At 24.5% G+C, this 13609-nt stretch overlaps 1 protein-coding gene across 11 annotated transcripts in view; it reads left to right on the top strand.

Annotated features, from left to right (window-relative positions):
• LOC136983798 (multiple C2 and transmembrane domain-containing protein-like) overlaps window positions 1-13609 on the top strand; it is a 122112-nt gene that overhangs the window by 6701 nt on the left and 101802 nt on the right. For 3 of the 11 annotated variants that reach the window (XM_067280655.1, XM_067280656.1, XM_067280658.1), the window contains exon 1: window positions 6349-6849. The exons of 3 other annotated variants lie outside the window; for them this stretch is intronic. In XM_067280655.1, the coding sequence (XP_067136756.1) occupies window positions 6759-6849 (91 nt within the window). In that variant the 5' untranslated portion in view covers window positions 6349-6758. 5 more of the 11 variants (XM_067280657.1, XM_067280648.1, XM_067280649.1 and 2 more) reach the window with 5 other exon arrangements.

Here is a 13609-nt window from a genome sequence, read left to right as displayed (position 1 = left end):
AAGTTTTTTACAAAATTAAAAAGTATGTTTGTTTGTTTAAAAATACATTAAATATTTATTTATATATAATTATAATTAAATTTTTTTAAATTAAACCATTTAGAGTAAGTACAGATCTTTAAATTGGAATGTTATTTATTTATTTATTTTTTTAGTAAAATTAAATTAGAATTAAAAGGTATCAAATTTTACTTTAGAAAAAAGTTAATTATAATATGGACTAAATTAAATTTTAACATATTTTTTACATTTTAAAAAACAAATTTAAAAAAAAGTCTGTTAATATTGCATAACATAAGCCAATATTCGTCTCAAATTATTTTTATGGAAATATTTAAAAAAATTAATTAGAGATTGATTGATTAACAATAATTGCATCGTATAAAAATAGTCTTATAAAATTCAATAGATTAAAAATTGATGTATTAATATTAATCTTAGCCTGTATGTTGTCGTGTATTAGATGTTAACATCAATTTGACTTGAAGATTAATTTAAATTTGTCACAGGTGTGAATGCCACCATCTGTAATGTACTTTCACTATTTAGTTTTTTTTTTTTTTTTAATTAAACTTTTCTTTCTAGCATAACAAAAGAAAAATGTTACTGAATTATTTTTTTTTAATTATTTTAAAATAATTTTCAAAAAATTTAAAAATTACTTTTGAATGGAATAAATAAACTATGCTACAGTGTATTAAAGTATAAGAATTGCTTCATATATATAAACTTTCTCTGGTTTTTGAGATAAGTGTTTCTAAAGTGGAAATTTTTAAGAGGGTAATTAATCAAATTATGTTCAAAACTAATGTTTAGACAGTTAATGAGTAAGGAAATTTTGATAATTCTTGTTAAAAAAAGTTACATTAAATAGTTTTGAAAAATATTATTTAGGGAATTTGATGTAATTATAGCAATTACTTGCACAATTACCAGACAGCTGTTTATTATTTGTAATTAAAAATATAAATGGTAAGAATTTAGGAAAGATAGAAAACTTTTCATGTTTTTCTTCAAGCACTCTCCTTGAAAAATATTGCTTTTTATTTTTGTTTCATATTTTGAGTTTGTAATACCCAGATATTCTAGTATCAGAAGTTAAGTTAAACCATATAAAATTGAATTTTGTAAAGATAAAGAACAATCGAATTTTGATATATCCATTTTTGACTGGAAAAAGTATTTTTCTCAGTTATATATTAGAAATTCTAAACAAAATTTTATGTTTTTAATAGTTTAAAAAATATATATTTGATATAAAAATATTACATTTAATACTTGAATATTATAACAAATATATTGTTGAAATGATTAATATATATTACAGAAGATTTCGAATAAATAGTGTAAATTTAAATTTGTTAAAACTCATTGCAAAATTTACAAATGAGTTTTAACAAACCTAAATTTCCAATATACATAGCTCTCATTTATAAAAATTATTTTATTCTGCCAGGTTATTATGTTTCTGTTTATTTACATATAAACACTTATACTTTTAATTATAAATATCTTTACAATAGAAAATAAAAGTACAGAAAAGATTATAAATACAGTATTTATCTTGTTAGTTTGATATACAATATATAATTTATCTAAAATATTAAATGTATATTAATCTTAATTAATTCTAACTCATAAAATATATATTAATATTAATCTAATATATAATTTTATTATTAAGGATTAATTAAATATTAATCAATCTTTAATAATAGAATATTAAATAATATATATATAATATATATCAAATTAATATATTTATCATTTTTCAAATTTATATTTTATTCATTTCTAATTAGACAATTTTCTATATGTTCAATATAGTGAAATGCTAATGTTTTCTTAACTATATATTTTCCTGTTTAAAAGTTATCAAATTAATAGCTATTTTAGCTCAAAAATCCAAAACAGATTAAATTTTTGAAATGTAAGCAGGATATTAAACTGTAAAAATCCATAGTTTTTTTGTGTCAGTTATTATAATGAGGTTATAAACATATAGTGTCATTCTTGATTTATTTAAATTTATGTTTTAGCGCAAATTTAAAACATGATATAAACGTCACCAGTAAATATTTAAGGAAACAAGTTGAATAGTAATTTATTATAAACAGTTTCTCACCTTAATTTGTTGTCTGCAATATTACAAAAAGAATTTTTCTAAAGGAAAGTAAGATTAATGAAAACTTTTTTATTTATTTATGTACTGCTAAATGTATCAAGAAAAATTACTTTTAATTATATAAGCGATGTAAAATGCGAGTAAAACAATTTTAATATCGTAAAACTAAATTTGTTTGAGAATTATTTATTTTATAATATATTTTAATGCATTTTCTAATTTAATGCGTTAATTTCGATGAAGATAATTACTTTTTTGCGTCGTTTGATGCCTGTTTGTTATTTAATATTTAATAAAATATGCATTTATAACACGAATAGAATCGAAATAATTAAAATTTTTACTGTATTTATGAGACAAAATTCTTATAAAAGTTGATTTTATTAATTTTTAATTATAAAAAGAATCTAGTAAGGGCTCTTCTTCGATTTTCTGGGCACTGGAGCAATTAGGGAAGTATTAGAAAGTCCAATAATTTGAATAATAACAAAGTTAAAAGGAGTAATTTTTGTTGAATTATGATAAAAATTTCCCATTTAAAAAAAAACTCTGACACTAGCTCAAAGTTAAAATTGCGTATGGTGTTATGTTATGATTTGTTATTTAAAAATAACTTTTGTACAGTAATTATTATAAATAGACGAAAAAGGCTTAATTTCGTGTTTTTAAAAATATTGTAAATGCCAATAACGAGTAAAATTTTCATAAAGTCCGACCCCTACTCCAGATATGACACATGACACCACTGTATTTCCCCACCACTTGAGTCCCATACTCCAAAATTTAATAGTATTCGATACTCTTTACGTACAAGTTACTATTCCAAATTTCGTTGTTTAATCATTACCCCGTTCTTAGATATTAAATAAAATAGATACTAACACATACGTTCATAAACATATATGTGTGCATGGTATATATCCACAGAAATACACACGATTACAATACTTTCTCGTGTTATGTACGTAACAACGGGGAAAGGGTAAAAACTTCATTTCATGCGTTTTAGTTTGAAAGCTTTTTCCTCTTGTTGAAATATTATTGAATGAGCTTATTCATGAGTATCGCTACAGTTAAAGGTTCTCAAGAATCGGATATGAGGTTTATTAAGTTTACTGCTGGTCGTAAATGTTTATATTGCTCGCAGTTTTGAATATTTCTTTGTTCTCATTAATGTTAAAAATGCATTTACGCATAGAAGTGTTTAAATTTTTAATACGTGTATAAAATTTGATATTTGTATATTTATCATATCTACATTCTTTATGTTCGAAAGTAACCTATTGGAAAGTTTAAGGAAATAGTTAATATTTATTAATCTCTAACTACTTGAAAATAATATGTTTTTTTACATTTGAAGAAAGGAAATATGCATTAAAAGTATTTCCCGTGATTAATTGGAAAAAGAAACTATTTCTTAGGGAAAAATAATCTTGATTTAACTAATTTCACAAAAAAAAATAAAATAAAATTTACGAATTAGAATATAATTATAAATTCACGAGTTATTTGTTTTTTCTTCTAATGGAATATGTCTATAATTTTCTTTGAAAAATATATTTTTTAAATCCATTACAAATATCTGTAGACAATTATAAATCATAAATTTTATTTATCAGCTATTTTTAGTAAAATCCTGTTTTCTCTCAGAACAAATTAGTAATTTTTATTTATTTATTTATTACTAAGAAAAAAATTAAATAAAGACAAGTCAGTATCAAGTAATTTTTGACGAATTTTCCTATTCTGGGATGTCAATTAATCATAAAATTTCGTTAATGCCAATTAATACATTTAAATTTTGACTAACATTTAAGTTAAAATATTAATTCGATACGTTCGACGACAGATACATCCTGTTGTTGTTAAAATATTGTCAACTCGTAGAACAGCACAGCCACTTCCCAACACCTGTTACGCATGTCAATTTTCCGTCCATTATTTATTTAGTTTAATTTAGTATTATGTTGTATTGGGTATAGTTTATTTATTTTGAGAATTTCCGAACTTAAATCCTTATTATTTGGTATGTTTAAACATAATTTTATAACTAATAATCTAATTAAAACGTTCTGTTACCGCAATAGCTAATGTTTTGTGACGTATTGTTTCTTGTATAGCTGTTCTTGAAAAATATCTTATTTGATTTAATGCTTGGTGGAATATATAAACACTTGAAGAGATTTTTTTTTTTCCTTCAGTTTACTTACTGTTGTATGGGTTGAAATATCGGCTTACTATCTTGTCAAACTAAACAGATGCTATCACGTCTCGTTTGATGTAATAGTCTTTCTTCTGTAAATAATTCTGATTATCTCTATTTTTAAATAAGATATGATAAAAATGGATTATAACACTTCTTTTAATATTTCATAAACGTATATTTTCCCTCTCCATAGCTTCGATTTCTGCACAAATGCGTGTTGAAAATTCATGTAAACTAAATTATCCAGACACGTTTTCTATCAATATTCTGTTACTACGGTAGCATAATTTGAATTTGTAATATAGTGGTGCATAAATTCCAATTTAGTTTACTTTATATCGGTTTTTTTATAGGTTAAAGAAAGATCCAACTTTTAATGTCTGAGATAAAATTAGCATTTGTGCCTATGGCAGTTACTTAACACTTAAACAAATTCACCTTCTTTAAACTTCACTTAAAAAGTTACGATAACAATAAATTTAAACAAGATAAGATTTACTAGTTTAAAATTTTAATGGTCTTTTTTTTATTTCGTTGTAATTAAATTAATATAGTTCTTCTATATATTTTATTTAAAATTACCAAGAATTGAATTTTTAAAATTATTATTCACTTGTAATGTATAGGGTCTATTATGTTATTCTAATTTGCATAAATCTTTCTATAAACGAAATTATTTGAGATACGATAAAAATTATAATATGCAAATATTTAAATATAATAATTATAAATTTCCTCAGAAACACTATCGATTTAAATTAGTCACGAACGTTAAAAAATGTAAATACTTTCGAACGTATCCGAGAAGCAATAATGCTGTTTAGAATACGATGTTTCTAGTTAATAGCGAAGTAGCAATAATGCTACCAACTAGAAATATTTTACCTTTGGTCGAAAGTAGAACATGTCACCGCGATCGATTTTCTTGTTCTCTACTGTTTCTGTCTAAAAAAAAAAAAAAAAATCGCTGCTATACTATTTTTTGCCACTCTGTTCCCATTAGTGTATCTGGTATTAAATAAATATCATACACTCATTTATAGCCATTTCAATGCTTTATAACGCTGTAGAGACTCCCGTAATAAGGATAATTCCATTTTCACTCACGCTCGGATTCGTTCATAGACAGCAATTATTTGTTATCTTACAATGGTGAGGTTTATGGAATGCAAACAAGTCTATAACTCTCGCTTCCGTCTTGACAATTGAAAAGCTGTTCCTTCAATAAATTGAGCTATTCATCTATGAATCGATCTTAACAATCGCTCCCTTTTTCTACTAAATTAATAGAATATCGTAAAAGAGATCTTATAGATTGCTTTGTAGTTTATCACGAATTTTTTTTTTCTTTTTCTTCTTCCTTTAACGAAGAACTAACAAATTTTTACTAGATTTAGCAACATTTTAATAAAAGAATTAGCATTTTTATCGTGGACAGTTTTCTTCAATAGTGTTTGCGAGTTTTCTATTTAAATTTGAATGTTGAAAACTATTACAGTATAATTCCCAGGAATTGTGATAAGAATTTTTCTTATCACAATTCTACGAAGATAAAACGCCGAATACCTTTTGTGATATAATATTATCAGTTTAAACAAGTTTCTTCTAACAGAATAGCGTGAAATTCATTATTGAAAGTTAAATAATTCTCTATTAAGCGTGTAAATATGATCAATACGCTTAATTATATCGTCGATGCTTTAATGATTTAATATACTACGCTTTAATGAGCTTGTCTTGACATTAAAAATTCCTGTTAACTGCATTCGTCGCAATGTCACGCTTTCTTAGTTTGTCTATATATATAATTGATGTACAAGTTATTAGTTTTCATCACGATACAGTCTTTACTAAGCTTGTTAAATTATCTAAAAAAAATAATATACACAAATTAATAATTAATAAATATTAATATAAAATGACGTAATTTATATTATTCTAATCGTGAATAATTTATTATTATTAATGAAAAATGTAATTTACTTCATCAATTTTTCAAAAATACTTTGCTTAAAATTTTTATCTGGTTTTCTCAGAAGTGGAGATCATGTGCTGTAATAATAATAAATTTAAAGTCACCTGAAGCATTCCGCATATTAAAATAGATACGGTGGAGTCACATTGTCACGTTAATATTAAATATACACGGGATATCACGTGTTGCAGCCAACGACTAATTCGGTTCCATTGTATAACTTTTAATTCCCGATTTTGAATATTTGTTCACATAGTGAATTTTCTTGGTTCGATCTAAAGAAAAACTATTTATGGATCTTTACAAATCAATAGGAGAGGGGGACACGCAATCCAGACGGCGAACGACATACCACGATAGATATCCTATATCAGAATAAGCTGTTGTACGGCGCCAGTGTAACTTTCCACTCTGTGTTCGTCGTTTGTAATATTATACACGTGCAGTCAGAAATGAAGATGTGGAATTTTCAGAGAAAATCTAACTATCTTTCCATATCCTTACTTCCGAAAAAGCTTCTAGAGGTGCAGAAGAAAGTCAGACGTATGTACTACTGTATATCATTTTTTACGGGTGATATTATCACCGGTTAATATGCTTTCGTAGCCTCATTTAACAGCGTATAGTTGTAGAAATAATATTTTATATATGATAAATTACTGTAGAGACTAAAATTATAGTGTGTTTAACGGAACAGGAAGTGAAAATAGTTTATAGAATTATTTAAATTATTATAAATACGTGATTATTTTCGAAAATTAAAGTGGAATATAATTAATAATTTTGTATAATTTAATTAGTATTAATATTAATTGATTGATTGATTTTAATTACTATATATATATGTAGATTAAACATCTCTTGATAGTATATATGACTAGAATAAATGGATGATTTTACAATTTAGATAAATGTATATAGCCGCATCATAATAGGGGTATTAGTCTGTACTTGATGTAGTAAACTGTAGTACATTTCGTAATAGAGTTAGACATATACAAAACAACATTATAGATCGGGTTGCATAACAGTTTAGTTTTTATGGCGATTCGAGTAGTCACGCTAAATTTAAAAGTAAAGGAACGTATTGTTTATGGTTTACATAAATCTGCTTGTAGTATATTTTATCTTTAATTAATTAACTATTATTATATATTTGTTTTTCTATTATTAATTCGTTTAAAATAGCACAAGAATTCATTGCGAAATCATACAGACAATTAAGTTAACATCACCATTTACATTCATTTGATGCTAAGAAAAACTATCAGTTAAAGCTCCTTGCCTTTATAACAGCAGGGATTTCTCAGAATCTCCAATTCTTTGAAAGTTTTTCCATTAACTACTCATCAAACACCAAATCTAGGAATTATCCCGAAGTCATCGATAGATACCTGAGAGGTGATTTCTAGATTTAACGTTAAAATTGACTTTCAGCTCATGTTGACTGGATACTCGTAATTTACTTTCCAACAATTTTTTTATGTTCATAAAATATTTATCATGAACTGTAGTTATTATCGATCGTTCAAAAACAAAACAGAATTTATTTGTCTGTAAAATAAATCATAGGAAATTCTCGTGACTAATACTCATATGCTATTTTTTAACAGTTTATTTGGTAAAATCGTCTTTGAATTATGTCTATGTATTTCTATATGTAATCAAGATAATTTTTAAACAAAAAAATCTACAAGGTATAAATTTATTTTTATCAAAACATTATAATTCCATTAAAATTTTAACGTTACAAGGTAAAGTATTAGTTTATTTTTAAATATAGAAACGAAAAAAATATTTAGGATAATTTTTGAAATTTTGACTGAATTGATTGATATACATTTGTTTTTGTTATTAATTTAGCTATTTCCAAGAATTACATATATAATTTATTATAATAAAGTAAAATCTCCATACAGGAATATTCAATATAATGTATTATTTTAGCTTATATTGATATTTATTATCTTATTTTAGCATTTACATTCATGTTAAAATAGTTCTACTGCACAGAACTGCTGTCTTGCAGTGAAGTAAGATTATCAGGCAACAATCTTTATTACTTTATTTTTTGAAAAATTTAATAGTCAGTTCCCTCGAGTGATTTAAACATCAACGTAAATGAATTTATTAAATAATATGTGTTTTATGACTGTTTATGAAGAAAATTCATTTATTTTATCGAATAAACTTAAAGCCACTCTTTTAGCAACTGCATATTTTTCTAGTGATTTAAACAACTTTCCTATTTTGTTATATTACACTTCACTAAATCACTAAGCTTATCGATTTATTTAACAGTAAATTCACGTATTTCTCTAACAAAATAGCTGGAAAATTAAAATAGAAGTGCACCTAAAAGTGCTTAAATCTTATTGGAATTTATGAAAATTGTCCAACTTGAAATTCTAGTTTTATTATTTCATTTGTAAAATTGAGAACTGGATATAAAGATATATTTCAGGTTTTTCGAGAATATTTGAATAATTCAAATTTTAAAGCACTTTCAATCTTATTCCGACATCCAAAGTAAAGAAGAAGAAATTCGTCATTTCGATATCAATATTAAAATTTTTGTTTTAATAACTTAGAAATTTATTATAAAAGCAAAAAAATACTTATCATTTAAAATTACTCTACTGTATTAATTAGTTGAAAATTTATCATTTTTTATAAGTAATTTTTATTATTTCTGCCATTAATTATAATGCACTTAACAACTATATAGATGTCTATTTTGTTTTTTCTTCCTGAAAATTTTGTTTTATTATTGATTATTTAATATTCCTTTATACATTTCTTTTCCCTTTCTTTATTTCTAAAGTACATATATTAAACAAACATCTTGAAATCATCAAAGGTTTAAAAATCTATTTTTATTGATGATAAAAGGATCTAGGCTGGGGAGTAAAATGTTTTTTTCTTTTTTAACACCATATACTTGATCTAACTTTTAGTGAAAATTGTCCTTACTGGAGACTTATATTGAATTTTAAAAAGTAAAAAATAACTCAATACATTTTTTTTCACGCTAACTCTATTACAGTCTTTCACCCTTATGAAATAATGTGAAATATTTGATACATATCAACTTTTATTTTTTATTTTATTAAATTTAAAGTACTTAAACTCACAATATACTGAAAGCATGCTGTGAATTATATATAATAATATTATATTTAAAATATTAGAAAAAGTTACACATTTTCTCAAATATCTTAAATAAAAAAACAATTTTGTAATAAGTGAATCATTAAACTATGAAAATATACAAATAAAATACAAATTATGCATGTTTTATTAAATCTTTACTTACTTAAATTATTACTTACTTAATTATTCTAATCATTATATATATATTATTCAGCAGTTTTAGTAGATTAAAATTCATACTTGTGTATTGATTGAAGAATTGAAGTGAAAGTTTAATTTCAGAAGTTTTATTTTAATTATTTGTAGACTATTCAGTTGTGTCAATTATCATTACAAACAGTCATGTATAATTTAATAATAGATATTACAGAAATCTAAACAGGATTAATACAGTTATAATGTGTTAAACTTGTTAAATGTGTTAAATTTAATGTCAGTTTTTAGTTTTGTTTATTGCAACAATTAATGATTCATTTTGTTTTAAACTTCATTGACCAGAAAAATTAAAACTTTAAAGTGAAAACTTGATTAAAATTTCCTAGAAATTATTAAACACATCTTTTTGTCTTATTTTATACATCATTTATTTAGTTTGTGTGTACATTAAATCAGCTTGCTATCGATATTTAGAGTAAGATATAACGTGTTTTATTACAGTGGTTAAGAAAATAACAAAATAAAAACAAAAACTTATTGCTGCATATTTTAAAGATTACGTTTTAAGCTATTACTTTCCTGGCTGTTTTATATAACAGAGGAAAAGTATGACGATCGGTCAAAAAATGACCCCCAAAATTTTTACATTTTTGGACTCGAAATATTGAAACGTCGAGAAATGTAAAAAATAAATCTAGGGGTTTTGTGTATTGTCTTTCTGGATGTTAGCCTGTGTGCTTTCGAGTGGACATTATTTTTTTCCCATTCACTTTGAAGCTTAATAGTTCCTGTACGTTTTAACGAAAATTTCTGAAATTTTGCAGGTATGTTTGTGTATTACGTGGAAATATTACTAGAAATTTTCAGGAAAAACGGACCATTGGTTTGGAAGATATTACCTCTACCTCCTTAATATCTTCTTAACCAATCTGGAGTCTTATAAAGATAATGGTTACAATTATTAGGGATGAAAACAAATAAAGAATACCGGGAAAGACCAGCAACAACGTTGCAGCCATTTTAAAAATATAAAGTTCTAAGAAAAATGTATTTAAAATAACTTTAAAGGATTTTTTTCTTATGTACTTAAACCAAAACTTTAATATTAAACATGAACTTTTTTTTATGTTTTGCTGAATTGAGAAGAGAAGTTATGATTACATTTTTCAAGTGTTTTGAAATTTTTCAGAATAATTTTATAGAAATAAAAAGTTTAAACAAAATATCTGTTGGTTAAAATAAAAAAGAATATTTTTATTTTAAACTTTGTAAAGTATATCAAAACAGATTATAGTTTGGGATATGAAGAGGTAAACTAATTAAATGGAAATTTTAATTAGTTAATGAAAAATTAATAATGAGTGAACATCACACCTACTGAATGGTTTATGAAGAATGACGACGTTAATATATAGAGGCTTAGGGCTACTTTGTTTATAATATAACAATACTTTTATTAGAAATTTAAGTATCAGTCTATTTTTGAGTAGTTTAATTAATTGAAGCTGAAGATTATCAATTAATTGAAAAATGAAATATCATTAAGTGCCTTTTAAAATGTTCTATGATTAATTTTTATGTAAAACGGATATAATTTTTTTTTTTTTTTTGTATTTAAGTAAATCTGCATTCTTTTCAGTAGGCTATAAAAGTTTTAGCAAAAACACATTCACTTTTAAACAATTCTTCATTTAATATATATGAAAATAAACCTTAAGAGAGAACCCATTTCATTTGGTGGATTGCATTTTTCCTTTTCGTAAAATTTAGGAAAATCAATACTAAAAATGGCATTTTTTTGACATTTTTCCGAATATAAATCGTGTGCCGACAATGCCATTTACATGTTATTTTAAAAAGCCTTTGATTAAAATATTTAATTTAAATTTTGTCCATAAGTTTTTGCATTGGAAATTAATTTTAAAAATTTAATATGCATATAATTATCTAAGCAGAAAATTTATCCATCAAAATGTCTTAATTTTGTATTTATTATTACGTTTTAAACTTAACTAGAACGACAGCTTGTTCATTAACATTTAATTACATTTAGCTTTCACATATGAAGTCTCCTTTAAAATTATTATTGTTTGATTATAACTAATTTCTTTTCTTAAGTATCAGTAAGAACGTATACGTTTAATTTACGTTATAAACAAAATATAAGCGTATCCTGAATACATAATAAGTAACACGTACAGAATTATAGATGCAATTATTACAGCAAATCACTCGAGAGCTTCCGTGCATGCCAGCATGGCGATAAGCCAAGGTACTCCTGTTGCTTACCTATGATGTCAGAGACACCTTCTCTTTCATTGGCTCTTTACTCGACACTTATAAAAGTACCATTATAAGACCATCACATTTACTAATGTCGATTTTGCTTTAGACACTTTTACCGAGTCGAAAATCGTTTAAAAGTACTTAAACATTTTCCCTTCGTGGCTTTTTATTCGAGGTTGCTTGCTAAAGTATCGTATACCAAGTGCCAGAGTGATCTATATTTAGTCATCATTAGGTCTCTATCAACATGTAAAATTAAATGTACTTAGTTAAATAAGCGTCCTTGATCGAGCGAGGAGATGAAATTGGAAAGAATCCGTACTGATTTTTCTGATAATGGAGAACATTAACCTTTTCTCTTGTTTAGGAGATAAAAATCGTACGTCAGAAGGTAGGTATGGAAGGAATATCGACTTAAAATTCTATAATTTTAAATTTATATTATGAAAACTTCACGTCAAACTCTTTGAAGACGATTTACCAGTTGTTTCCAGTTGTTAAAGAAAGTTGGAATAAATCCAGATGGTTAATATTAAAACGTTTCGTAAGTGTCGTGTTGTATTTTGTATGGACTATATGATTTATATTTAATAAATTATCGATATTTGTATATATATATATATATATATTTCGATCGGAAATAGATGTTATTCTCAATCATATTATTTATAGTGTTACTATTGTTAATATAAATAAATAAATTAGTTTCGTAATTAGCATAGACGCCACTTGTTGGCTGATAATACATAAAAAATTCATTAAATGGATAATTTTATGAATGGTTTTTCAATAGAGTAAAATTTCGTTAATTAAATAAAGCGGAAAATACACAGCTCTAACTTCTGATAAAATTTTGTATTTGTACAATACATTATTGCCAGTATTATTTTATAGTACTCTGGAGTGAAATGTAGCAGAACTATTTGCTATAAACTTCGGTTATAAATGATACTTGGCTCTGTATACCTGTAAAACTAAATAAATGCCGATGTATATGCCTGTATATGTTGTTGATTTTGAATTCTGTTTCGTAAGTTTTATTGGTAAGACTTTAAAACATCCATTAATTCTTAAGAAATACTTACTTTATTTTGTACAGACTCGATTAAAAAATATATATAGTATATTTACGCAATGTAATTTTCGAACTTTTTATTTATTTATTAATAAATGAGATAAATATACACTCATAATAAAAATATATTTTTGAATTAACTTCTGTTTCGTTATAGAATTAACAAATATATATGAGATATATTTAAAAATTTATGTGTGTTTTTTTTTAATATTAAGAATAAATTCTTAATATATCCAGAGATTTGTAATGCATTTTAGATGTTAAAGACTTTATTTGTGTCTGAAAATTGTAGAAACCAATCGTATCCAGACTTTTAATCAGATTACCGTCGATTTCGTACATTTAATCTTAATAAAATTTCATTATAAGTTTATAACGAATAGACCTAAAAACTTTCTTAATTTTGTCAATTATTAATATTAATTTGAAAGATATAAAACGTGAAAATTTCAAACGGTATGCTTAATGAATAAATTGAGCATAAAAATTCATTCAAATGAATTATGATTGCTACGTGACATCTCTTTTACATATATCAAAGTATCGTATAATTTATTTTCAGTTTGTGGCTGTTTGAAATTCTTGATTTTACAAGTCATTCTTATAATTTACTTAACAACAGCACTATAG

This window comes from Centruroides vittatus, unplaced genomic scaffold, assembly GCF_030686945.1.
Source record: "Centruroides vittatus isolate TY-2023 unplaced genomic scaffold, ASM3068694v2 contig_888, whole genome shotgun sequence".
In the NCBI taxonomy this organism is placed as follows: domain Eukaryota; kingdom Metazoa; phylum Arthropoda; class Arachnida; order Scorpiones; family Buthidae; genus Centruroides; species Centruroides vittatus.
This window is presented reverse-complemented; position numbering and strand designations above follow the sequence as displayed.